Source organism: Perca fluviatilis, chromosome 22 (genome assembly GCF_010015445.1).
Source record: "Perca fluviatilis chromosome 22, GENO_Pfluv_1.0, whole genome shotgun sequence".
NCBI lineage: Eukaryota > Metazoa > Chordata > Actinopteri > Perciformes > Percidae > Perca > Perca fluviatilis.
This window is the reverse complement of record NC_053133.1, coordinates 9,103,533-9,131,363: the sequence shown is the minus strand read 5'-3', so window position 1 is coordinate 9,131,363 and position 27,831 is coordinate 9,103,533. Positions and strand designations below refer to the sequence as shown.

At 38.9% G+C, this 27,831-nt stretch overlaps 1 protein-coding gene across 7 annotated transcripts in view; it reads left to right on the top strand.

Moving 5' to 3' along the window:
* Nucleotides 1-27,831, top strand: part of col11a1a (collagen, type XI, alpha 1a) — an 85,874-nt gene that overhangs the window by 41,661 nt on the left and 16,382 nt on the right. For all 7 annotated transcript variants that reach the window (XM_039790291.1, XM_039790295.1, XM_039790294.1 and 4 more), the window contains 22 exons: nt 527-580; nt 698-805; nt 940-993; nt 3,989-4,042; nt 5,213-5,257; nt 5,421-5,474; nt 5,671-5,715; nt 8,581-8,634; nt 9,594-9,647; nt 13,571-13,624; nt 14,029-14,136; nt 16,508-16,597; nt 17,758-17,811; nt 20,348-20,455; nt 20,610-20,717; nt 21,248-21,301; nt 21,495-21,548; nt 22,018-22,125; nt 26,115-26,168; nt 26,255-26,308; nt 26,528-26,581; nt 27,139-27,192. In XM_039790291.1, the coding sequence (XP_039646225.1) occupies nt 527-580; nt 698-805; nt 940-993; nt 3,989-4,042; nt 5,213-5,257; nt 5,421-5,474; nt 5,671-5,715; nt 8,581-8,634; nt 9,594-9,647; nt 13,571-13,624; nt 14,029-14,136; nt 16,508-16,597; nt 17,758-17,811; nt 20,348-20,455; nt 20,610-20,717; nt 21,248-21,301; nt 21,495-21,548; nt 22,018-22,125; nt 26,115-26,168; nt 26,255-26,308; nt 26,528-26,581; nt 27,139-27,192 (1,476 nt within the window). The remainder of the gene's footprint in view (nt 1-526; nt 581-697; nt 806-939; nt 994-3,988; nt 4,043-5,212; nt 5,258-5,420; nt 5,475-5,670; nt 5,716-8,580; nt 8,635-9,593; nt 9,648-13,570; nt 13,625-14,028; nt 14,137-16,507; nt 16,598-17,757; nt 17,812-20,347; nt 20,456-20,609; nt 20,718-21,247; nt 21,302-21,494; nt 21,549-22,017; nt 22,126-26,114; nt 26,169-26,254; nt 26,309-26,527; nt 26,582-27,138; nt 27,193-27,831) is intronic.

Genomic DNA, 27,831 nt, shown 5'->3' with positions numbered 1-27,831 from the left:
TATGCATCAGATAGGGTTGAAAACGGAGACAGGTGACAGACTAGAAAGAGTCCAAGGAAAGAGACAATGGTCTGGCTGAAGTGAATAGTGTCCTCCAGCATCCATTGGATTGTGTTTATCTGAGACAATTTTTGCTAAATTACTAAATTCACTAAATTGTTATTTGATTTGATATTCCATGTATGGCTGACAAATAAATACCAAATCAATTGTCCCAATTGTTTGTCATGCCTAAAATCAGTTGGTGCAGGTGCCAAACGTAGCGCATGCAGGATGTAAATAAAGCATAGCTCAGCAGTTCCTTGCATTTGCTGTTCACCTATCTGGCCAGCAGATGGCATCATCAATCCTGCGACCCACAGAGTGAACAACAGCAGGCAGACAAAAAAACATCCCCAGTGAAATGAAAAAAATAGTCCTTGTCAAAGGCTCTTAGTGGGATATAAACAAAAGCCTTAAAAACAATATAATGAAATAACTGAAGAATTACTAGCAAATGCAATAACTTGTTTATGTCTCATTTTAGGGCGAGGATGGTTTCCCAGGTTTCAAGGGAGACATGGGACTCAAAGGAGACCGGGTGAGAAGCATCATCTTTCATACAAATAACTTCCTACATGTCCAGCCAGATCCTTATTCTTCACATGGAGGCAATTACCGTACATTGGGATATTCTCGGTGTGTGTTTGTATTCTAGGGTGAGCTTGGCATAGTTGGGTCCCGTGGAGAGGATGGTCCTGAGGGTCCCAAAGGCCGAGCTGGCCCCAACGGAGAGTCAGGTCCCATTGGTCCTGCTGGAGAGAAGGTACGAGGGCTCAATGATTAAGGGTGTTGGAAAGCCAATACAAGAATAATATGTTTATGTTTTGTTTTTTGTTGCTCTCTTTGTGCTAAAGTTGAATTGCTGGGCTGATGACTTGTGCTGTTAATGTCTCTCAGGGTAAACTGGGCGTTCCAGGACTGCCAGGTTATCCAGGAAGACAAGGACCTAAGGTAATTTAGCGTCACTCTCACCATAATAAGGGATGTTTCATTGTCTGAATCTGCACCTCCCTGCTCTGCTATCGGAACTATGAAGGCATCATAGTTATCAGAGTACACTGGCATAACACAACAGACCAAAACATCCGCACTGGACAGCCTGATGATTTCATCGAAAAATGGATTTACCATCAAAATAATTATTAGAAAAAATTCATTGTGAAAACACACCATTTTAGTGCAGAACCAGTAGGAGAGATGAGTGTTACCTGCATTCCTTTGAAACAGGAGGGCTTTAGTGCTCATCAATATTAGGCATGCTTCATGCTTCTTTTTAAGGATAGTACCTGTAAAACAGTTGGTACCAGTTACCAGTCAGGTACCATTTACAAAGAGGTTATAAGAAGTAGCTTTATTACACTTGGGTTAGGGTTAGGACATGATATCCTCCTTCAGCGTAATACTTTTTTTGTCTTTTAGCTCTTTATCTTCTGGGAAGGTGCTGCAGAGCATTTTGATCAAAATACATAACAGCATATTTACATTTTGTAATTGCAGACTTAATGGCTTATTAGAAAGTAAGAAACCAATAAGCATTACCAATATTTATTTTTTATCATTATTACCAAATATAAAGGAAAACAACAGGCAAATGCATCAGTTTGTTTCTGGGTTGCCAGGTAATGAAATAGCTTTCATTACCTGGCAACCCAGAAACTTAATCTGAGTAATCCCTTATAACTGATCCGTCAATCATTAATGAATCATTTATTAACAATTTTTAAAGTCATTAGTTATGAGTTATGAATAAATAAGGTTATCTTATTAGAATATAGATTTTTTATATAAATAATTGTTAATTCATTTTTGCATTACAATTTGCTCTAGTGTTTCTTGAAATTAAGACCACATAAACAGATTTCTGTCTGCCCTCCCCGAACCCACAAACTCTGCAGGCTTTATCTGGGATTGTGCTGAAAGAACAGTCCCCTCTTGTGCTTTTTGCTATAAAGCAATGCAGCAGATGTCCTGCCAAGTCTAACATCGTGGCACACTGAATTTTTGTCTCATTTGGAAATCATGGGAATCATACCAGTGTTTTTAGTTTATGCTGAAGTGATTCACTGATGTTGAAAATAGGGCTTGGTATCGCCACTGATTTCGCAAATCGATTCAATTCTGATCCACAAAGTCCCAATTTGTTTCAGTTTACAATTTGATTTGATTTGATTAGGGATATTTCAGTTACAATACCAACTTTGCTTGGATATGAAAGAGGTTCTCAGAGAACTAATGCTGTACATTTTACAAAGAACCCTATAACCTGGTAGCCTGACCTGGTCATACTCAGATTCCCGACCTCAAATGTTGTGGGCGGGGCTAAGTTTGGCTGGCATCCAGGCTAATAACCTGGTGCATTTAAAAAAAAAAAATCAAAAGGTTACATTAAGAGTTGACCGCCAAAGCAGTTACATTAATGTATTTTTTATTTAACATGTACACACAATAGTCAACACAATAAATTGCAACTCTACAGACTCACACAGTGAGTGTTGAGTGACCAGAAACAATTCTGCTTTCTTTGGTGTAGAAGGTATAGTGCACAGATGGTTAAAGCCATACATCCTAAAATAGCCACTTACCTTACCAAAATTGAGCCTACTTATATTTAGCCCCATTCCCGACATTCTATCCATTGGTTGGTACCAATGGATGCCTTAGGTCATCTAGATTCATATCTTCACTCTAGCTTTAAAACAGAGCCCGCTACAACCTCCTAAAGACAGTAATGTCGTCCGAGATCACCGGCGGCCCTGCCGGTCTGTGTGGGTTAAAAGATCGATCTCAGCATTTTTTGAATCGATATCGGATCATTTAAAAGATGATCGATTTGAATGATCCGATGTCAATTTTTTAAACCCAGCACTAGTTAAAAACTATGCATCAAACCATGTTGGTTTCTTTTAGAATGTCACAGCAGTCTTTGCTTCTGTGAAATTGTTAATTTGAATTTACCAGACAAAGAATAAACTATTCATAATTTAGATCCTTGTAAGAGCTGATGACGTGTACTTGCATTTATTATGCGCAGTATCATAAACGATTTTTTGCAGGTGTGAACATGAGTTGACGTTGCCAGCTTGTATTCTGATGAAGCAGTGCCACAGGCATGTCCAAGGACTGCCCATGGGATAAAACATGATGGACTCAATTAATAAGTAAATCAAAATTTGACAGTGTAAGCTTTTTACAGAGGCATGGGGTATTAGACATAATCAAGCTGTAGTGATTTGTGGAACTATTATATTTGGAGGAAGTCAAAGTTTGTCATTGATTGAATTTTTATTGAATGTCCCTAATGCAACGTGTGGCGAGGTGCTGCAGAATGGGTAAGCTGCTTCTTAATCCCCTGTTCACAGAGTTTGACTAAAGAAAAACATCATCTCACCTTGTCTTGTGTTTACAGGTGTCTTGTGCTAAGCCTTTTGTTTTAAAGTCCTTCTCTCTTTGTATGTGTTTGTGTGCTTCCCACATAATCATATAAGTTTAGAGAATTTGCCTGAGAAACTTCCTCTATTCTGCCAGCCTGATAAACATTGTGGAGACACCAGAGAGGGGAAAGTTTCTGAATTTGATATATTCTCTTGGGAATGTGGGAAATGTGTTAGTAAAAGTTTCACTGCACAGGAACATTGAGAATGTGTTTTAAAGTACAATTTTGAAAACGTTCATTGTATTAAATAGTGTTCAACCCAACTGAAAATTGAAAGGAACAAAGTGTTAAGGTCATGGAAGTAATCAGTTTTCATTTTCCAAACTCATGCTAAATTCATGGAAGTTTATATTATAAGGGCCATGATATAAACTGTGTGAAACCACAGTGTGTAGCTGAAGATGATATCTAACAATAGTGCAGATAAATACAGGATGAGCCCTCATTAGCATTCATGCCCTGACCCATCCAGTCTTGTTTCCCTTCCATGATATCTCCCTCTCATATTGACAGGGCTCTAGTGGTTTCCCTGGGTTCCCTGGAGCCAACGGCGAGAAAGGAGCTAGGGTAAGAAAACACACACATATATATGGATATATGGATATTCAGAGGCTAACAATGATTCACTCAAGAGTGATGGGTTCCTACACACACACACACACACACACACACACACACACACACACACACACAAAAGTACACACAAAGTACACACACTGTGCCTGTTTGTGTATGAAAATCACCATGCCATGATATCCCAGTACAAAAGGAAATTGATTCCTATTATAAAGGCATCTCTATGGTGACTTGGCACAAAAAATAGCAGCAGCAAAATCAATGTTGGGGAGAGAACAAAAGATGTGGAAACAATTGTGCTTTTATTGAGCCCCTCTCCTCATGTGTAGCCTTGGAAAAAAAAATAAGTTGCTCACACAATTTCCTTAAGAAAGAATTCACGGTGCAGGTTTAACTTTCAACAGTTAACTATGAAATAGCCAACATATTTCTGGCTTATCTTGATTTACCTTAATAAAAAGAAAAAGTATCCATTTTAAATAAATGTATAAAGTGGTGGTAAAAAAATTAGCTTTCCTTTGTTGAGTACATCAGAATCATTTAATGGACACTTTCAAGTACATTGTCTCAATTAAGCCAAGGCTACCTGCCAAAATTAAACAGTCAATACTGTTTTCATAAAATCATCCAATTTTGGCCAGAAAGCCATTTGCAGCTATTGTAGAAATATGATCTCCGCATTTTTTGGCAGGCTATTTCTCCTGCTTAAGTCAGCCAACCATTGGAAATAATATTACTTAGCCAATTCTTTGTTGTCATTTAAGAAGTGCATATAGTGTACCTATAAACACAAAACTCCAGTACAACTTTTTGTTGTCATTGAGATATGACCGGTTGTGTCTCTGTTTCCTAAACTCTAACAAAGATATTAGTGGCCAAAGCCCAAACTCACTTTTTTAAAAAGATTTTATTCATAGACTCATGCAGGTAAGATGTGGCTCAATGCACTGAAACATCAGGAAAATGTTATTTAACACAACTATTGTTTCGTTTATAGAAGCTAATAATTTAGAACAGGAAACAAATTGTTCTGTGGTTGTTTGGCATTGTCGAAAGGACAGATGTTGATGCTGTCAGAAGTGGAGTGAAGTTAATGTTGAATAATGACAACCAGAAAGTATGTGTGAGTGCCTAAATGTTCTGCCTTTGGTTATCTAACAGGGCATTGCAGGCAAACCTGGGCCAAGAGGGCAAAGAGGTCCAACGGTATGTATTTTTCTCTCCATGATTTCCATAATAAATTAAACTAATTAAATCATCTTGTATTCAACTGAATTCTATGCATTATAACAGTTTCATTACATTCTCGTAACTCGTACATAGTGATACCAGGCTTCTGTATGACTCTTGAGTTTTTCTCTCTCTGTAGGGTCCTCGTGGGGGTCGAGGAGCCAGAGGTCCAACAGGAAAACCTGGTCCCAAGGTACACCAGCTATGCTAATCACAACAAAACTCTTACACTGAGTTTAGGCTTTTATCCTGGGTAGCACTCTATCAAGCAGAAATAAAATCATGACAGATTGTGAACAATGCCTTCTACTGCTCCCACAGAGCCCCATGGGTAGTGTAAAAACATACCTTTATATTAACTGATGATGATTTGTTGTTGTGTGTTGCAGGGCACAGCAGGCAACGACGGCCCTCCAGGTGGGCCTGGTGAGAGAGTAAGTCTTTTATATTGTCTTAAGCCATTCAATTCAGTCATCCACCTACAATATGATGATGATGATATTTAGACTTTAACGTGTTAATGTTTAAGGCCTTAATGTGAATTGATTCTAATTGTTTAATCCAAGATATAGTCAGTATTGACCTTCAAATCTTGTGATCTGTTCAAACCCTCCAGGTTTCGAAGCATAGTCATGAGATAAGGATTTGAATAAATGAATCTAGTAGGGCATACTTTGTATGCTTTTTTTATTCCCACTAGGTGCTCTTACTGGAGGATGACAGTGTAGAAAGACAATAAGATCAGTAAGGGTTAACTGTAAACAATCAAGAAGTAATAGATTCAGAGTTATTCAAAATCAATGAAGCTTTTAATTTAATTAACTTTAATTTAATGCGTGTTTGTGTCTTCCATTTCATCAAAATAAAGTGATTCTTTGTTCTATGAAGTCTTCCTTGCCCCAAAAGAAATGAATAGGTTTACTGGTTAGGGCTTAGGTGACACATTGTACACATAGAACCATGTAGAGCAGTTGCTGTCATTTGGGGTTTTGCTTTAATGTTCCTGTTGCTACCTTCATCTAAGAGACAGCAGCATTTCAGTTTTTTATCCATTTAGTTGTAATAAAGTATATTTCTCATTTGCAATGTTTTAAACAAGTTAGCTGTAGGTGGCTAACTCAGTGGCAAAGATAACAAGCTCTGCAGTCGCTTCACAATAAAAGCTTTCCAGCAGTGCCACCTTATTAAATACCTTTTATTAGATTTTGATAGATTTCCAGTGGTGTTTTAGTGCAATTTGATGTTGCTGTGTAACATAGAAAATGTGAATCATTGATTGGAATCCAGTGAAATCCAAAGAAGGCACAGAACAAAAAAAAGCAGCTGCAGCAAGTGCTCAGTTTACATTGATATTTTCCTAACAACTACAGGGGGAGAAATAGAATTTATTACAACTCTGACAAAGCATGATGAGGGCAGGTTCATCAGAAAACAGAGCCTGCCCTCTGTTAGATGAAGGCAAAAACAAGAATGTAGGAGTGTAACCAAACTGGGTAAAGGCAAACTGGGAAAAGTCTTGCTTTCCACATTTACTACACAGCCAGGTACTTACTCATCATGACTCATTAAAATAGTCACATTTAGTATTTTTAAAGTCACACTGGATTGTGAATCATAAGCATAATTTAATAAAGTTTAAGCATCCTTGAAGTTAACTCGTTTTACAAATACTCAACTGTGAAGCTGTAGGTTAGTGCTTTGGTTGGTTACAGTCAACTGCAATCAACTGGATTTTCGTATTGGATTTGGGTATCAGGGTTTAAATGAACAAGTCAAATGACTCAATGTTCTCTACTGTATGTTGACTATGCATGTGGCTAAAATGGCTGCCCTCAGTCCCACAGAGTGCAGTTTCACAGAACACTGTTGAAGCAGATATTAATAGGCAGCTTTTGACTTTCAAAATACATGATTCTATGTTGGTGGACTTTATTCTGAGAGATTCAAAGTTGTGAAATTCCAGCTGGACAAACTATAATGTTGTGAGCTCTGTCTGTACTGCTTAACAGTTCTGCAGTCCATGTTTCTTCAAATTAAAATTATTTCGAAAAATCTTTAATCAGGCCCAAAACAGTGCACGTGAGTTAAAGTAAACTCAAACCAAATGGATGAATATGATTTAAAGATCAAATTAAATTACCAAGTCACCTTTGAGTCATGTTTATATTAGAATGCAATGGATTTAACCAATTTGCACTGAATAATGTGTCAATAATATGTCAATTATATTTATTGTCCCTAAATCCCAAGCCCTTATATTACCTCAACAACTTACTGTAAAGTAGCTTTCTGAAAACAAATTTTCACTTCATCAATATATCTCACTTTCATAAACTTCAATTTGAATATGAACATCTCTGTCAGTTATGTTGCGTAAATGGCACACTGACCGCTTCTCCTCAAACACTCAACTTAAACAGTGATACCACAAAAACTGTAAAATATATCATGAAGCTGAATACAACTGTGATGGCTAAAGGTTTTGTGAAAAGTTTAAAGTTTAAATGATGTCTAGAGGTGAAAGTATGATAGACGAATAGCATTTCAAAAGGGAAGAAGCCTGAAGAGGATTTGAAGATTGCTCCATTGACTTTAATGTAAAATAATTTTTTTTTTAAAAAGCTTAATATTTTAAAAAGTTTAAATAGCAGAACAAAAGTTGAAGAAGTCTCATCATGTGCTTGAAGAGCTGATCATTTTGATATATATATATATATATATATATATATATATATATATATTTTTTTTTTATTGTAGCTGAAAGTATGCAGAAGTAAGAGTAAAGTTGAAGAATAAAGTTGAAGAATAAAGAATCGGATAACAATACTGTGAATGCTGCTGAATCAGCATTCACACAATTAAATATGAATTAAACATCCAAATGGCTGTCTCAAAACTCATGTCACAACCAGTTTTGATAGCTGATCAACATACTTCACTTTGTACAGGGAAATAATATGTCAGGATGCAATATGATAATTCTGGGTTATCTAATGGCTTCAGCTAAAGCCCTTAGTGGAATACAAACAGCGATTTAACAAAAAGACTCCTATTGTCTGGTTCATATAAAATGATTACCTTTCCTCTGCAGTATCACAGTTTGACATTTGACTGGGAGGTGACCTTTCTCACTCAGAATCTTTATAAATATTCCACCCCAGAAATGCTCCTTTTATCATATACCATGTAAATCACAGCTCATGCATTGCATTACATTCTAAGATTAAGCCTAGTTGGACCATTAATAAAATCATCTCTGCATCTCTCACTGATCTGACTTTTTGTTTTCTATACTGCAGGGGCCTCAAGGACCTCAGGGACCAGTGGGCTTCTCTGGACCAAAGGGCCCCCCTGTAAGTATTTCTCCTTCCTGAACACTGCAGGGTTGTGCGACGGTCGGAGTATCACTAAAATGGCCCATTTGTGTGACGTCCTGTTGTGTTATTTAACCCCCCAATGTAGCACAAGTAGACTTTATATTTCATAATTATTGTTTTCCGATCGGTTTTTACCCTCATAGTTTTAAAACTTTATGGTGGCAACGATAGAGACAGGGATGTTTACTGTTTACCGAACCAGAGTCTCACACCACCTCAAAACGGACTGCAAGTTGGCCAGCGCAGGGTGAGGTCGGGTTGCATTTCTCCAAAAGTTGAGTCGGTCGCCGCATTATTTTCCGGCTCTATACGCACTATCACCATTCAAAATGAATGGGAAGACCTGAGTTTTGGCCGGACTGCCTGAATACCGCCACACGCTAAAGGTGTATGGTTTTCCGCTAGTCCCTGATGTTCAGTGTCGACGCTCATACTTCCTTTCCTCTTCCTACTGTCTCAGTGGCTAATTAGCCCACTTTGCAAACATTATAAGTCAGAATTGATTCGATTTGAGGAATTCATGGGGTGCAGTAATACATAGCAATATCCCTAATTCCTAATTTCTAGGCAGCAGACAAGTGATCATTTTCGCCTATTGATTCAGGATAGATTCATAGCTGGCTCTTAGCCCTCAGCTAGTGATGTTGTTTCTTTCAACAAAAAATACAACCTGTTATTTTTTCATTTTTGTTCCAGTAGTCTAAGACTTATAGTCTAAGACGTATATTGTGCTCACAAAGCATTTGCACAATACTGCAATAATAAAATCTTATTACTTGGAAAAATAAACTTTTATTCCAGAAATAGGGCCAATTTCATAGTGCCATTATCCAGAGTCAAGTTCATGTTTGCATACACACTTACTTGGGCAACAAAACTGATTCTGAATGTACTTGGTTACCTGCTAAGTGTGAATCTTGCTTTCTACCTAACAGGGACCAGCTGGAAAGGACGGGCTGCCCGGGCACCCTGGTCAGCGTGGAGAGACGGTGAGTCCTGAAGATGCAATATCCTATTTGAGCGTTCAGTCTGATTAGGCTCGGCTTCTAACTTTCTGCTGAGTGTAGGAATAGAAAACCTCACATTGAGCTGGAAACTCAATAAAACATAATTTCTCACACTTGGACAGTACAAGACATTACAAGAGTGTGACACCTTACAACTTTTTCAGAAATGTTTAATCAGGAATCTCCTCTCAGTGCTCAGTCTAATCTTGTTTTAATCCTGCAAAAATGAGTTTTGTTGTGTTAATGGCTGGTACTCTGTTACTCACTGCCATGTAGGTTAAAGTTGCCAACGAGACCTTTTTAGCTCTCATTCTTCAAATTGACTTTCGATTACAGGACAGATCTGATCCTCCCAATCAGTGAGCTGCACTTCAATTGAATCTCCCCTCTTCCTCCTACACTTCTTATCTCTATTGCTATTTTATGCAGGGGATTACAATCAGTGAGACAACATCTCAGCGGGATGCCAAAGGGGCAGACATCTCTTTTAAAGCAACATTTTAAAGACAAACCCCTTGTGAACATTGTCTATCTGCTTGTCTCGTCTCTATTCACGCACGCGCACACACACACACACACACACACACACACACACACACTGCATTCTGACTGAGAGAATCCAGATGGCTCAGACTCCTATCTCATAGAGATGGACACCAGGGAGCTGGGGAAGCATACTTTTCAGATGCACCTTCTATCTTGTTACAAGTTTACAAATATGCACCTGAAGGATGCTAAACTTGGATTGTCCATTTGCAACAAGGTGTCCTTGTGTAGCATTGCCTGCTCTAAAATAATTATATTTATAATAAGAATGTAACTGAGGTATAACAAAAGCAGCAGACATAACATTTGTTGCAGCAGCATGGAACGGTGGTTCGCATAGTTTTTTTTCAGATGTGCAGTTATGAGCTTAATGAGAAATGGCTGTACTAAATCTGTACTGAAGATGCATTGATGCATATATGGCTTATCCCATGGGACATAAGATTTAACTGACAATAAACACAAACAAAGCAAAGTTTGGCTTGATCACATCTCGTAGCAATCCCCTGCCCTCTATTCGATTCCTCCGTACTTGGTATGCATCAGTGCACCTCGGTTTGATGAGGCTCAGAAGGCAATAAATTCTACTAAAAGCTTGACAGATCATCGCCTCTGTCATTAAAGCTTCCCCTTTTACCTGCTTCTTTCCTATAGACAACACCACACATGAGTGCTTCCCTGCCTTTGCTTCTATTCAAGTGACGGCAATAGAGTCTTCATTAATGTGTTTATGGCCGTAGATTTATGGACAGATGAACATGTTCCACAAGCATCTGAAATGAAAATAGATCACAGCAGTAAAGATCCTCATAGGCACCCATACCCACAAGTTGCATTTGAGGAAGTGCAAATAAAGATTTGAGTCGGTCTTTCTGAATCCGGGCCGATGCTGTAACAGCATGGCCTGAGGGTTTCCATTGAATAATACATCACCATGAATCACAACACAGTGATCAATAGGCCTGGAGTCATAAGTCAGGCAGGATCGGCGTTCTAAAAGCTACGTTTTGAAAACTTTGTTTGGTTGTAGGATAAAAAGTTACAAATTAAATGAGTTGTAAATGCAATACCTCAGTGAAATATGCTTATGTATGGAGTTTGACAACTGAGGGAATCGAAGATCCCATGGAAATCTGTGGAAAAGTCAAAATCAAAATGTAAAAGACAGTGTGCAGCAGAGCTGACTTTTAAGCATCACACTGGGTTAATATTTGGGGAATATTGAGTACTTCGAAGAGGACTCAAGCCAATGCAGATCGGATTGTTCCTCTCCTGGAAGACAGAAGTTCATCTGACCTGTGCTGCAGTGTTGGAGTCGATGCTTGAGATGTTGAACTTCTATCTCTTTGGGCTTGTCCTGTTCTGCTGTTTGAATCTGCTTAAGCATATCCATAGGGAATATGGCAATGCAAATCAACCACGTGCTGTGAATGTAAACTTGTGCAACAAACAAAGCGTGTGTGTATGTGTGTGTTTGTGTGCTTGTGTGTCTGTAGGAACCCATTACTCTTGAGGGACTCATTGTTAGCCTCTGAATATCCATATATCCCTTCTACCTGGTATACTCCTTATAGAGTAATCTGCTTCCTGTCATTGTCAGTGACATGTCAACAGACGTGTATAAAGTACTAGAGACCCATACTTGAGTAAAAGTACAAGTGCTCTATCAAAAAAGTGACTTGAGTAGAAGTAGAAGTGCTCTTTAAGCACCACATTTAAGTAGTAAGTACTAAAGTATTCAACATTTTTTGTACTTAAGTATTCCAAGTAGTTTATTTTAAAATGTACTACTCAAGTACTGAAAGTAAAAGTACAAGTATTGTGTTATTTAGTTATTAAAGAAAGCAGTCAAAAGTTTGAATATCATATTGTTTATATTATTTTAAATGTATAGCCTAAAGGACACTGTAGCCAAAGGAATTAACAAATATTAAATATATTATATTAAAAATAACAAATATTAACAAATACTGAAATAAAATTTACAATTATCACGCTGTGCAAGTAAAATGAACATCCTCTCCAGCACAGTAACGATTAAAGCCCCCAAAAACGTATTACAGGGTCAAAGGGTTAACATTCAGTACTCACTGCAGACTGAAACAACTCAGGAATAGATTACTCTGCTGCAACAGTAACTAAATATAAAGACTACAAACTTACATCGTCTCTGACTTCTGAACGGGCAACCGTAATGAAAAGAAACACAACGCAATCTCAGGATTTGTTACGTAATTAGCGTACGTAACTAACGTAGCCGTAACTACACACACTGTAACCTACACTGTCTCCGTTGCGTGAGGAATTCACAACAGTAACGAGGAACGATGCAGCACATAAAAAATGTATCTGAGTAAAAGTATTAAACTCATCGAAAATATGTACTCAAGTAAAAGTGGAAGTAGGAGAAAAAAATAATACTCCAGTAGAGTACAGATACAGCCTTTTAGTACTTAAGTAGACTAGTGAAGTAGTTCTACTTCATTACTATACAGTTCTGCATGTCAAGTGTCCTTTGTCTGCTCTGTTGCCTGTCTGCTTCATAAATCTTGCACTGGCCAAACTCTGAGGTCATGTGGAACTTCATTTATGTGATAAAAAAGGTCGAAGAGCTAGATACCGTATTAATGCATCTGGCATTTCTACCATATTAGTATTAAAAATGAAAAGTTCATTATAATGTTTTCCCAAAATACTTGCATGTAAGGTAAAGCACTTAAGTTAGACATCCTATTCTACCGTAGGGATAAGGGAAATGCACTATTCAAAAACAGGTGCAGCAAATACATCATCGTGATCATGAACAACCTACCAGAGGGGAAATGTGTTGAACTTTACATTCACATGTAAACATTTATTGCTCCTGTCAGTTTTGCCCGGCATATGTTTTAGTAATGGATCCAGCATGCAAATGATCCATTAGAGTAAAATATTGTCTATGGTCGAGTACAATACATATACTTGATGAATGGGCGTCCTGATAGCCAGAGACCTTTGTTGCACGTCATCTCCCGCTCTCTGTTTCCTGTTTGTGTCTACTGTTTACTGTCAGTTAATGCTAAAAGCAATACAATCTTATCATGTAATCTTAATCTACTTAATCAATTAATGTATACAATATACCTGAAGACCTGAATATATCTAAAGACTACATTTGCCTACAGTTATTTACTAGCCAGCATTGTGATGGAATATAATTCGCCAAGGTAATACCAAGCCAAAACCTAAATCCCTGCTTATCAACTGAAACAAATTCAAGTAGAATCCCTATGGTTTATTTAGTTAGGTTTTAATAGATAAGCTATCTTTCCATTGTTATCATAAACTGTATAAATAAGGCTTTGTAATATTTTCTTCAGGGTTTCCAAGGAAAAACTGGCCCACCAGGTCCAGGAGGTGTTGTCGGGCCCCAGGTAAGAGAAATGTATTATTTGAAGAATAATTTTATTATTAAAAATTACATTTTTGAATGTGACATCTTGAGGGCATTTTTGTGAGCAGCAAAACAATACAACTGTAACACCTATTCAAGGCAATTTAAAATGAAAATATATGTAAGCAAGCAATGTGTTAATGGTGTTGTGGATCACCATCCTCAGTGATTAGTATCATATTAGAAAAGAAATACTCAACTAAAATATACAACTATAAGACAAAGGCTCAAGTGGGTATGTTTGAGCCCTTAAGCAAAATGTGGTAGATCTATTGCGCATTTGTTCACAACAGCTCTCATTTTGGAAGTAGATTGCCATATTGTATCATTGCTATTTTGAACTGAAAATAATATAATAATAATAACTGTGGGATGGCATCTTAGGGACCAACTGGAGAGACTGGCCCTGTTGGTGAGAGAGGCCACCCTGGACCCCCTGGCCCACCAGGAGAGCAGGGTCTTCCAGGTGCTGCTGGCAAGGAGGGAGCTAAGGTATGTGTCCAGTATACTGTACTTAAGGGGAGAGAAATATTCTTCCATATTGTTCCTCTCAAATAAATGCTCATTTGTTTTTGCATAGTAGCATAACATGCTAGAAATGTCGCCATTGCTCCCCCTTTTCTTCTATGGTGGGTAACAAATATCCATAGACATTTGTGTAAAAGTGTGGGTTTGGATTTTCTTATGGGCCGTTTTAGATTTGTGTTAATTATACCGAAGAGAGGAAGCCAGGGAGGTTGATAGAGAGATCTGCACTATAGCGGTGGGCTGCAAATTGAACTTATGCAGTTGCAATTATCGTACATGCTTTGATTTTGCAGATTGAGCCAGCTGCATTCACAAGCAGTTATATTTCTGGAGGGCATGCAAAGCTCAATAGACTGCTGGATTGCTTTAATAAAATTGTGAGAAAGCAGAAATAAATCCATCGCAATAAATTTCCACAGAAACACACCCCAGCAAACACCCAAATCTCACCATTACTCTCTGTGCTATACTAGACTCTGGCAAGAGACTTCTGAAGATACAGTAGCTGAGATTTTGGTCTACATTCCCTCCCTGGCCTGCGATTGGGTGCTCATTAGGAGCAGACAGTAGCCATTTTGTAGAAGTATGGGGTGCCTCTGCCATTCACAGCCCCACTTTCCTCCCCACTCCGCTCAGGAATGTGCATCTGTATGCCAGGGACACTTTGTGGAGGTCTTGGCAGCAGAGCCCAAATCCTCTTATACCTCCGAAGCCCACTCTTCTGTGCCTCCATGTTTGCAGATAAAGTCAGCCTGCCATTACAAAAAAAGTGAACAAAGCCACAAGTAACTTTTTCTGGAGTCAAATGTCATTGTTTTAGAGATGTTGTTTACAAAATCAAACAGGAAGTAAACAAGATTGCCTTGCAATTATTTACACAAACTCTAAAAGTGAGTTCAGTGTCTGAGGTGAGGGTTAGGAAAGTGGGGGAGCATGCAAACATTTGCAGAAGCTGAAGACATTTTTGCTTGCACATTTTGATTATCCTTACTTGCAAGCACTCTGCACATTTCAGTCAAAAAAATGTAGTTAACGTTTGATTTGAGCTTTTTAGCCTCTAAGAAGCACACATTGATTTAAAAAGTTTTTTGGTATTTACAGTACACATATGAGACTTATGTATTAACTGTGTGGTGCCCTAGTTAATGAATCAAAATGAAAAACATACATACATACTTCAAACTAATTGCGGCTAATGGCCCATTAGGATGAATGCAAGCTGCAAAACAAAAAATACCTCTGTTCCTGGGAATGTAAAAAGCCATTAGAAAATACTATATTTACTTGTCATATGCTTTTCAATAAATATGGACTTTTTTAGAACTCCTTATTGCTCAGCTGCAAGCTGTGAAGTTAAATACTTTTTATTAATTCATAGATGCAGAAACATACTTGCAAGCACAGGGCTCAGAGAAGGAGGATGTTTCTGTTAGGAGGATGGACATTTCTTAAGTTTTGATTTTTTTCAAGGTTTCAAGGTTCTGTCTGAGTCACAGAGCAGATCTCAAATACAAGATTTAGCTTGTCATGTACTTTGCATCTCCAAACCGATATAGACACAATGCAAACACAAATTCAAAACTTCACAGGCAATAAAGTTACATTAGAAGTTGTGTATGTGGATAAATACGTAGATAAATAAAGAATAAGAAAGTCATTTAAAATAGTAAAGTTCCAAACTCTGTTTGCTGTTCCTAAGACAGAGTCCCTACTGCTGCTACAGCAATGACTGAAGACTAAAGGCTCTTTCAGACTGACACAGTATGAGGAGAGGGGCTCAACTGAAACTTACATTTATTCTGAGCTTTTCTATATAAAGTAACTGTGTAATTTTAACAGCGACATAAATGGAACAACTATTGCAGTCTTGATGCACTGTCAGTGGTTCCCAGTGATTCATCTGTAACAGCCGTCTGATATGAAAGGGTCAAAGGTTGAACACTTGTTCAGTAAAGCTCATCATATACCAGTTTCCTGTATAAAAATGGTATAGCGCTGATTGTCATGTGGACACTTAAGCTGTGTACTGACCTGCCTAATGAACCAGGCTATGATTTTGATTTAAAAATCCTAATTTTACTTCGGTAGTCTGGCATTATCTACGATTTTCACTCATTGTCTGATAAGGCTCAGTTGGCATTTTGCTTGGATGGGCATCATTTCAGGTCAGCAGCACAATAGAGGACAGTTCTCTGCTTCACCCAGACACCCTTCTTCAATACATAAGCCTTTTTGTATTTGTGTTTAGGTTTTGTATTTATTAACCACGCTGTATTGGTGCAACATTTATGAAGTACACTAATTCTGACACAAACGTGTTCTTGTGTGTGTATAGGGAGACCCCGGACCTCAGGGATCCTCTGGTAAAGACGGTCCCCCCGGCCTTCGAGGCTTCCCTGGAGAAAGAGGTCTACCTGGCGCCACGGTAAGAGCTACACTCCACCTGCACCTATTCATCAAAGCTTGCCTTTACATGTGTTTGCTAGTAGAAAGTGACAGAACATTGCTACATAAGAAATGAACCAGCGTCTATCTACAGCCATTCACTTCATTAGAGACACCAGCCCTGGAATTCACTCCTCGCAATCAATCCGGTGCAGAGGAAATCCAAAGCGACATCTTACAAATGAACAGGCGTGCCTCTGCATCGCTCCACCACCACTGACGCCACTGTTTTAACCGCCGCAAAGCATCATGGGCCTCTATTATAGAAGTAGGGAATTGTTGGGAACCTTTTGCAAAATCTTTCCCTGCTTTAACTCTAGGACATGAATTGTTTTTCATATTCTAGCGCCAGCATTTTTTGGGGGGGCAGCAAAGTTATTTGTTTATCTCTTTATGCATTATTTACTTAATAAATTATTAAGTGGGACATTTTGGCAATTAGACTGCCGTGGCTAGGAATGGATATACTGTGGGGAGAGGAAGTAATGTGCTGCCTGCATTCTCAAGGTCGGTCAGACTGTGCAGGCCAGCAGCACCGCTGATTGTTTTCTGCCATTGTAATTTACTCCAGCACCCAGCCACAGCCAACAGAGACTCATTACCCACACTGCCATGTGCTCTTTTGTGGCCCACTAGGGAGCTACACACACACTTTTTGTGCATTGACAAACATACAAGAATGCACACGTGTACTTATGTTATATATCCATATCCCCCCCCACACACACACACTTTCTCGCTACAATATTCACAAGAGAACATTTATGAGGGGAATGATATCTTTTTTAGACGTGCCATAAATAACCTTACCTAGATACCTATTATGGATGTTTATTATGGATTTTTTTACACATACTGTATTTGTCATGCTTGTGCTCTATCAGGATAAAAATGTTTATAGCAGTGATATTTCTCGGAATAGATAAATTGCACTCAAAGCACATTTCTAGTGGTGTCTAGCTGAAGTGACAAACCAGTAAACGAAGGTAGACAGTCCAGTCTGGATTGGCATCTGATGATGGAGCTGTTAAAAAATGCAGGGCTGTTGAGGGAATGCATAGGCTGATGTAAAGTCACACAGGGTTTAACAGCTATGTCAAGAGAGTCCTCAATTGTTTTTTTTTTTCTTCTTTTCACCAGGGCCCAGCAGGTCTGAAGGGAGGAGAGGGGCCCCAGGGTCCACCTGGTCCTGTTGTAAGTATACTGTTTCTGAGATATTGTATCTTTCTTTCCTCTCTGTATTGGATTATTTTTAATATTTAATTTGTGTTCTTGCTTAGCGTGAAGGGTGGTACAGTATATTTAATGTTTTAGAAAGGCAAGCACCCGATAGGGCAGTTAACATCATTTGGACAAAGCTTTAAAAGTGGCTTTAATTTACCCCTTATGAGGCAAACTTATGAGAGAAAGTTACATTGATGTATTTGTTTGTTTGAAGTTTTATTGCCCCATGACAGGTTTGCTGAGCAGTGTGTTCTCTTTTCAGCTGGGCAGTGATGCACATTCATGAATTTATTAGACACTCACACATTCTAGGAATATCCTGTGTGTAAATCCACTGTAGCAGCTTGGTTAGGTGCCTCGCTGAAGTACATCACAACTGTAGCTACATTATATAAAGGAGAGCCTAGGTTTTCTCAAATACAGCAGGAATTAAATGTTCTGAAGGTAAATAAAAACTGTTGAACTGCAGCCACAGTGACATTAAGGCAGACATGAGAGAAAATCAAACAGTAAATTATTTCAGTTGTACATATGTAATACACAACTCATTAAGCCATCAGAGTCACGTAATCATTTTATTAATTTTCCAATGAAAGCATCACCAAATGTCATCTCATCCCACTGCACACAGCGATTTGTCTTTAGAGCGATCATGCGCTAGAGTAGCTGGGTATCAAGACTGTTGCTCCATTGCCTCCTGGCACACAGAAACAGACCCAAACAAACACACGCCGCACACACACACACACACACACACACACACACACACACACACACACACACACACACACACAATTAACCGCACAGCCAGGAGAGCATCCATATGGTGAGTCAGTGTCTAGTCATTCCAGCGTTGCTCCTACACATGCCTCATCAGTCCCAAAGGTTGCATCCTGGCACTTTAGGCCTGCTGTGTTCATTCTTCTCAAATTGCCACAGAGACTCTAGAGCTTCTTCACAAAATTCAGTGGTAAGGTTAGCACGATGGTAAGAAGCTGCTGATGTTACAATAGTTATTTTCTTATTCCTAATCATGATCTGTTTTTTTTCTTTTTAATTAGCACCCACTTATGTATTTGTATTAAAGCAATACAATCACAAAATACATAGCTGCTAAAAACACAAGACATTTTGAGCAAAAAAGTGTTAAATAATGATCTAATAGGCTCTTATTATTGTCTCTTGATATTGAAATGTTATTGATTGCAGTATAAAGTCAGGTTTCCACATAATGGGATTATGCTCATGGCAAAGTTCTGCTCAGGAGATACTTGACCGTCTATGGTTCAGCACTTATGTATGCATGAACATGTTGATTAAACATTTTTAGAATAATCTAGCAGCAATGTGACTCTGCCACAGTAATTACTGTACAGCCCTGGGAAATGAATACATTCGTAATTTCCTACTCAAGGACACAAATTTAACACACTAAAGTAACCTAACTTCAGTTACCTATTTACACATTAATATGCATATGTATACATATTGTAGACTTTAGTGTATACTGTTTAGAATTGAAGGTTAAGTGTTACTTCACACTGTAGAGTAGAAAACATAGTATTCCACCAATATATAGTTTTGAGTTTTTTTTTCATGTGTTCCAGGGTTTTTATTCTTAGATCATGGGACACTAAAACTAGTTTTAGGGATAGCAGTGCTGTAAAATAATAATAATAAAAAAAAAAAAAGATCAATTAAATAAACTCAAACAATTTAGAATGTTTGCAAAGAAAATAAAAATTATATATTATACATTTTTATAAATGTAGTCACAGAATAATCTCCATCATCTAAGAGGTGACAAAACACCTATGTTGATTTTATAAGAACAGTCTTAATTTGCAGTTTGGTTCTATATTGAGTTTTCTGGTAGGGCCATGTATTCCTGGGAATATATGGTTAATGTGAATGCAGGTACACATTGAGTTAATTCAGTGAAGCAGAGATTTAAAGTGTCTTTCACCATCATGTTTTACGGATTAGGGTGAACGCTGAGTTCCTGTATCTGAGTATTGATACGCAGCAGCAGCCTCTTTTATTCAGAAATGAATTTTCAGCAGCAGGAGTGAGCTGTGCAGAGCTACCGAGACACCAGCTCCCTGGCAGCAGATAATGCTGGCTGCTTTCAAGGAGCACCAGTGCTTTATTAGCACTTAAAAGCCACCTGCTACTCTGTTACTCCTGCTGCTTTCTCACTTTTCCTCCTAAATGTGTATGTGCATGTGTGTGTGTGTGTGTGTGTGTGTGTGTGTGTGTGTGTGTGTGTGTGTGTGTGTGTGTGTGTGTGTGTGTGTGTGTGTTGATCCATTAGCAGTGTGATTCAGATGGGTCTTGCTTTGTAGATGTCTTAATGGCAGTGGTTGTTGTTGAGCATGCTCAGGTTATATGTAGGTTCAAGCTACATAACACGAGCTATACAATGCTTGTCCTTCTTTCCACAACAAACAGAACACAGTTTTTGCCTCTAATTCTCATCATATCTATCTGTTTCTCATGCTCACAGGGTTCTCCTGGTGAAAGAGGTCCTGCTGGTTCAGCCGGTCCGATTGGCCTGTCTGGTAGACCTGGCCCTCAGGGTCCCCCTGGTCCTGCTGGAGAGAAGGGAGCACCTGTAAGCATTTTTATCTCTGCTACAGTACAGTGGCCGACACAAAAAATTTCAGTCACCTAAATAGTTTTTTTTATTCTTTTCCTCCCTTTGACCTTCAATTCAGCTGTTTTTAGTTTTCAAAATCTAATTAAAAGGAATGTCTTTGCTCTTCTAGGGTGAGAAAGGACCTCAAGGTCCTGCTGGTCGTGATGGCGTCCAGGGTCCTGTTGGTCTGCCCGGACCTGCTGGACCTCAGGGTCCACCTGGAGAGGATGGTGACAAGGTCAGTCAACCACACTCCCCACCTCTAATCCTGTCCTGTTGGCACAGTTACAACTCCTTTTCCATTCCCAAACTGCGATATGTTGTGGGATTGAACCAGATTGCCAATCAATCTTCATCCCCATGTTTGCACTCAGGCCATCTGCACAGAAAATATGTCTCTCTCCCTTTCCCTCACTGTTGCCTATCCATCTTCATAACCAAATGCGCCAACAATTAGAGGAGATGTAAAAGTGTAATACTGTTGCTTGTTTTATCTCCTGCAATCATTATGCCCCTTAAGGTTACTATCAGGCATTGTACTGAGCTGCCAAACGTATGTCACTGCAGAGGTTTACAATGCAACAAAGTCGACAGTAGAAAACTTACATCTCCATATTTGTGCATCCATACACTTATAGCTGCAGATAATGGCTGTTTGTGTTCAGCCGAGGGTTTTCAATGATCTTTTCATAAGCTGTTGACATTTCAAGAAGAAGCGAGGCTGAAATGAGACAGTTGATTGTTTGTGTTTGTGTTTCTCTTTCCCAGGGAGAGGTTGGAGAGCCCGGTCAGAAGGGAAGCAAAGCCGACAAGGGAGAACAGGTGTGTTACAGGAATCGGAGTCCATTCATTTCTTACTTCCACACACATTTACACGAGTTGGGAAGGAGTCCCTACTTACAGAACTACACACTAACGCCATTATCACAATGAGCGTTTTTTTTTTATTTACAAATCACAAAGTGATACATCTGTGCTTTTACATTTGTGGAAACTTTTTCTTGTTTGTGTTCAGGGTCCTCCTGGCCCAGCTGGTCTCCAAGGTCCCATAGGTGCCCCAGGTCCTGCTGTAAGTACAACTGTCCTAAAAAACGAATGAAACTGATGTAATGGACCACGTGTGTGATGTCTAAAGAAGACTGTAAAACGCTTAATATTCAACTAGCCAGGGGATTCTTCCTGATAAAGACACTAGGTGTTTATAATCATCAAGTTGAAAAGCTTCCTCAGAATCAACTTTAATGGCCAAGTACGTTTGAACGCACACATGGCATTTGACTCTTTGTTGCTCTCAAAGTAAATACACGGAAATAGACATACGGCTAAAATCAAGGACAACAAAGCTGAACAAGGTAAACATAAGCACAACACCAAGGCCGCCGTACACGGCGCCATCTTGAGATTATGCAACACCATCTTTGCCAACAATGCCTTACGAGCTTGTCAAAGAATAAACGTTGTCTTAAACAACATATGAACGGCATTAAATGTTAAAGTTGAGAGGAAATGTCACAGTGAAAGTGGGTATGTTTTCTCAGGGAGCTGATGGAGAGCCTGGTCCCAGAGGTCAGCAGGGTATGTTTGGACAGAAGGGAGATGAAGGTTCCAGAGGTTTCCCTGGACCCCCTGGTCCCATCGGTCTGCAGGTTAGTACCAGTCACACATGTACACGTGTAAACACATTCTACAAATATATATAGTTATTAAGGTAATGCTACGCAATGAGCCATATGGGGCCGTCATTTTCCAGTAATCCTGTATGTGTCACGTAAACAGCTGTCTAGGAAAACTCTTGCTATTGCAAGTTAGCATTTTACATAGCAAGCTATGATTATAATATATAAATATAGAGGTAATACTTTGTACATGCATTTCTTTCGCATGCATTTTTGCCAATGCCATGGTTACATTGAGGTTCTCGCTCAATGAACATTGTGTAAATAATGAATTTTCTGTAGCAATTTGAACATTTTCAGGTGTTATGCTAAGACAGACTTATGTACAGCCAGGCAGCGCCGTTTATATGTGCAAAAATGAATGACAAATGAAAACCAGAACAAAGGCCAATCCTGCCTCCAAAACCTTGTCCCCCCCAGACTCAGCTCTGTGCTGCGTCTTCACAAAGCTTTCAGTACCATATTCAGTTTTTAAAGGGACTATACTCGAAATAATGAAAAAATATATATAAAGATTATATATATTTATATATTTATATATTTAGATTACAGAACGCACAGAGGTAGTGAGACTTTGCAATTACTCCACTATATCTTTGCATTGCAAATATCCGTTTGCTGCTGTAATAATGTTCTGAGTTGAGTACAGCCCCTTTACAGTAAGACGTACCTTAGTCTGCAACAGTTAAAGTTGTGCCATTGAGGTTTGGTAATGCAGTTTTACATGTGTCAGGAGTTTTTCTACAATGACATGTCATGACATGAAACAAGACCGAAGGAGACCATGAGATTAGATAATGGATATGGCATTTTCTTGTCAGAAATGTTGTTTGTACTTGTCATATTTAGTCCAATGTACTGTATATCAGTAGTACAGTATATGACAACATCAAAACAGCCACCCTGATTATTTTCTATATAAAGACACACAAAGGTGGTGGTGAGGTACACATTAGGCTGGGTGGATGTCCTACTGCTGTGACTCAGACCTGCTTCCACTGTACATTGACTGGTTCACTTGTTAGATGAGAGCATTTCTTCATCTGTGGTCTCTAGCTGTCACAATGGATGAGGAGAAACTTACAATTGTGGTATGAAAATATCCAGTCCTATGAGCCACAGCCCTGGCTTCATAAAGATAATGTTAAAGAAAAGCCATTTCCTGTTTAGCCATGTGTGGCCGGAGAGATTGGCTCCTCAGGTGAGGAATCACCTGAAATAGCATAGAGCAGAACCCTGATTGCAGGCCATTACTTCATATTCATTTTATATGTATTATGTTGTGGGTCATATTCAACATGCCATGCTTTAGGTTTGTGCTATGGGGGACAGAGAACATGTGTCATAAGAGTCTTGTGGAATCTTTTTTTTTAAGTAACATTTCTTTAACGTGTTTACTGAAGGCATAAGAGAGTTTTTGGGGCCATTCAATTAACTGCTTTGAAATACCATACTCTACAATAATAACTCGTAGGGAATGAATAGCTTATTAAGCATGCACGACGGGTGGGAAGAAGAAAAATACAATGAGTTTAATACAGAGGCCTACAACAAACTAAATTGAAAACAATTAGGAAGTCATCTTTTTATCATTTATATTTTAGACCTACTGTATTGAATAGGTATAACCACTCACTGTATTTATTTATTCTTTTATCTTATACATCTCTTATATTGTATTACCATGAACAGTCTGAAATAAATGGAATTGAAATATTTAATCTTTTCTGCCTGTAGTAGCCGAGTCTAGTGATGACATACATACGAATCAGGATCGCTCAAATTAGCTGTCTAAACTGTGTGGGGCTGCCACACTGTGACATTCACCCCACAACATGCTACAGTGCAAACAAAGGCAGACACACACATACACACACACACACACACACACACACACACACACACACACACACACACACACACACACACACACACACACACACACTCACACACACACACTCACACCCAGCCTATGCTTTAATTGGATCTGTGGTGTGTAATGTATGGTGACCGAGTTTTGACCTGCAATGATTACACCTCTCACCTTCATTCGCTGGCAACATCCATCCTCCATCGCCACTTTAGAAAAAGGCATTATCATCAGTGCTACAAGTTGCTTTTTGATATGCAACATTTTATTTTATTCATAGGTATGTGGTAAAGTAGACTCCACCCATCCAAGGACATCATTTAAGCCGGATTGGAAATATTAGAATTAGAATCTGATTTATTGCCAAGCAAGTTTGCACGTAAAAGGAATTTGCTTTGGTGTATTAGGTGCATACATTAAACAATAAACATATTAAAAAGGGAATAGACAATAAAGCAAAGTACTAAGTAAGAGTAGATATATTACAATAAAAGTATGTAAAAAGACACTGTAACAAATATGTGTAATATAACTGTTTTAGAGTAATATTAGGGTAAAAAAAAAAACAGATCAGCTGTATACAAAAAAACACATAACAACAACTAGGGTTAATGATGTTTTGCATCACTATGATAATAATGTAACGAGATAGGACGCTCCCCTCCGTAGTAGCCTATTTGTTAGTAATGATCTGTTTTATTAGTAATCAACTCCTTAGGCTAAATGTGTTAAGAGTTTACTGCAGAGATTGGGGCCATATTCTTGATGAAATTACGTAGACTACTGCTCATTGTACCAAGGTACTATCCTATCTCTGCAGGATTGTATTCAATGGACTTTTAATTGGGAGTAATTTACTTCCCATCGCGATTCCAATAATTGCGTGGACTGACCTGCTCTGATAGTCAGTTCCTCATCGAGCCCATTTACCATGCTGCATAATTAGAAGCACCGCTAATGATCTCCGACTAGAGGAGACCTTTACACAGATGAGATTTCTCAGCACGGCAGGGATCAACATGCAGCAACACACACTTTTTAGCACCCATGGAAAATACTTGGAAACAGGGGCATGAACACATATAAGCTCAGATGTAGGGCAATGCACATATATACAAACAGTCAGCAAAGAGTCAGCTTATGGTGTAAGCAGATGTAGAGGAATGCATTCCTTACCCTTACTCTGATGACAAACTGCCTCTGAATTAGGGACACACACACACACACACACACACACACACACAAGGGTACAGCAATTTAATCACAGCAATTACCGGTAGAAATGTCAGGGATCAAACACACATGTGAGGTCTTGACCATGCTGCTCATTTAACATGCATGAGTGAGCCGGATCTATGTCTGCACCTTTGAGTGAAGATGAAACTGTCACTGACTACAAATGGGAAAGCAAACAGAAGAGAAGTCTTGTCTTGCATGTTAGCGGAGCCGGGGACAGAATTGAGTATTTATAAGGAAGATTAAACCCCTGTTGTGCTCACACCCAAGTGTGCAGTTATCTGATAGATCACTGACACCGAGTTCTTCACTACCAACTGCTGTTTAGAAAGTCTAGCTAAGTTAGACTTTTTAATGCATGGCATACTTGCCCTACCATGTCTCCTACCTCATTCAAAGACCTTGCTATTTGCTATGGATACGAATTAAAATGACTTATTCTGTCATCACTAAAATGCACTTCTTCTAAATATCTTAGTTAGTTAGTTGTTTTCTTAAGGTCTCTGGTTCACCTGGTAGAATACTTGTTCTTGATCTTGCTCAGCATTTCCACTGAATATTACATTGGACAGATAATAGGACTAGGCTGAAGTTAAAACATGGATTCAAGTGATTCTTTTTAATGCGTGTTCTGGCCGACAGATAAATTTAATATTTCAGTGCATCAATGTATTCCAGCAGGCAAATCAAGTTTAAAATTAAATATCAACGCATGACAACGCATTTAACATCACAAACCAATTTAAATCATTGTGAACACCATTGCTTATTCATGCAACAGCACCTTGTGCTTGTAACATGATTTTTTTCTTTTCTAATAATATACTTATTTTATATTTTTTGCTGTCCTCAGGGGCTTCCTGGACCTCCTGGTGAGAAGGGAGAGAACGGTGATGTTGGCCCCATGGTAAGAAACACATCTGCTTCTTGTACGCACACTTATAATAATAGTTTAATGCACTTTAACAACACTGTGTTTTGTCTTTTCTGCAGGGCCCTCCTGGTCCCCCTGGTCCCAGAGGTCCTCAGGGTCCTAGTGGAGCTGATGTACGTATGGTTAATGATAACAATATGTTTTTCACCAAATTATATAAACTGCATATTTAAAAAAAGGACCTGTTCCAAGTAAGACTCTGACATTAAGTTACCTACATCTGTATTGGCCTTAACTCACCTGCCTTACATTGCAATGCCTGGATATCATCAAGAGTCCTCTCCTAAGGTTGATGGATGATGACTCATCTCTTCCTTTATTTCATGCTGCAGGGTCCACAAGGCCCTCCAGGTGGTGTGGGCCCCATGGGATCCGTGGGTGAGAAGGTAAGACTCACAACTTGGCACCCCAGGCTGTTCTGCCTGCCCACCATGATGTTGGGCACTAGGACTTAAATTCTGCTGGCCCACTCCTTCCAGACCGTCCAGCTGCCCCCTTTGTTACCACCTTCAGTCTGTTCATTTTGTTTGCCCAGGCCTTTTGTCTGAGTTAGTGCCTTGACACTATTAATGTCTCTTTTACAATGCTTCCAACCAGATTCGTCCATTTTACTGCCATTTGGCAGACGGCTGCTCTATAAATGTTTAATGCTGTACCACGGCAGTTAAAATGACTCTGGAATATGAAAAATGAAGGGCTACCAACTCTTTAAGGGGGCACTTGAAATACAGTAACCCTTGTATCTGCTACAGTTATAGACTTAGTTAAGTTAAATCTCTGGCTTTTGCTCATACTGATAACATCATGAAGTGTTAGTACGTAGGTAACTGTTTGTGGTAGAGTAGGTGTTCCTTTTTTTAATCGCTGCATCTGAATTTGCAAGCTCTCCATGTGTGAGGGTGAAGGTTTATCCATCCAGACACTGACATTTCTCTAACCACAGGGTGAACAAGGTGAGGCCGGAAACCCAGGACCACCCGGAGAGGCTGGAACTGGGGTAAGTGAGCTCTGTTTTTGTTTTTGCTAGTTTGTCAAACTGAATATGTGTTGCAGGTATGTCGTATGTTTGTATGTCTTTTAGTATGTATGTGCCACTTTGTGTGTGTTTCTGTGTACAGGGCATCATAACAATGATGAATATTTGTAGGGCTCTACTTGAAAAATGTTTTTAGAAAGTAGCTTCACCTCATTTTACATTACTTTAATGTACACACCACCAAGGTTTGTCAAATTTGTTTTTTGCTACAGCAAGGTAGGTAACAGTATCAGCAACATCAGCAACTTATATTTGTAGGTTATCGCCAGGAAAACACTTGCTTAATGGATAGCTTTAGGCAAATATAGAGCAAAATCCAATTTAACAGGAAGTTTTTTTTCTGGGACACTGTGTATTCATTACACTGAAAGTAATTGCTCCTCACATTGAGGCTGGTAGTTCATCTCAGCATGGCTCTTGTGCTTTGCACCCCATGTCCACATCGCCTGCCAAATTGAGTCTCTTCCCAGACTCTTAAGACATAATTACCAGGAGGATACACCTGGTGTTTCTGTCCTAAGGAACAATGATTGAAGCCACCATGAAGCAAGTTGGCATCAAAACACCAGGCACCTACTTTGCTGGGTTAAGCTTTGATAG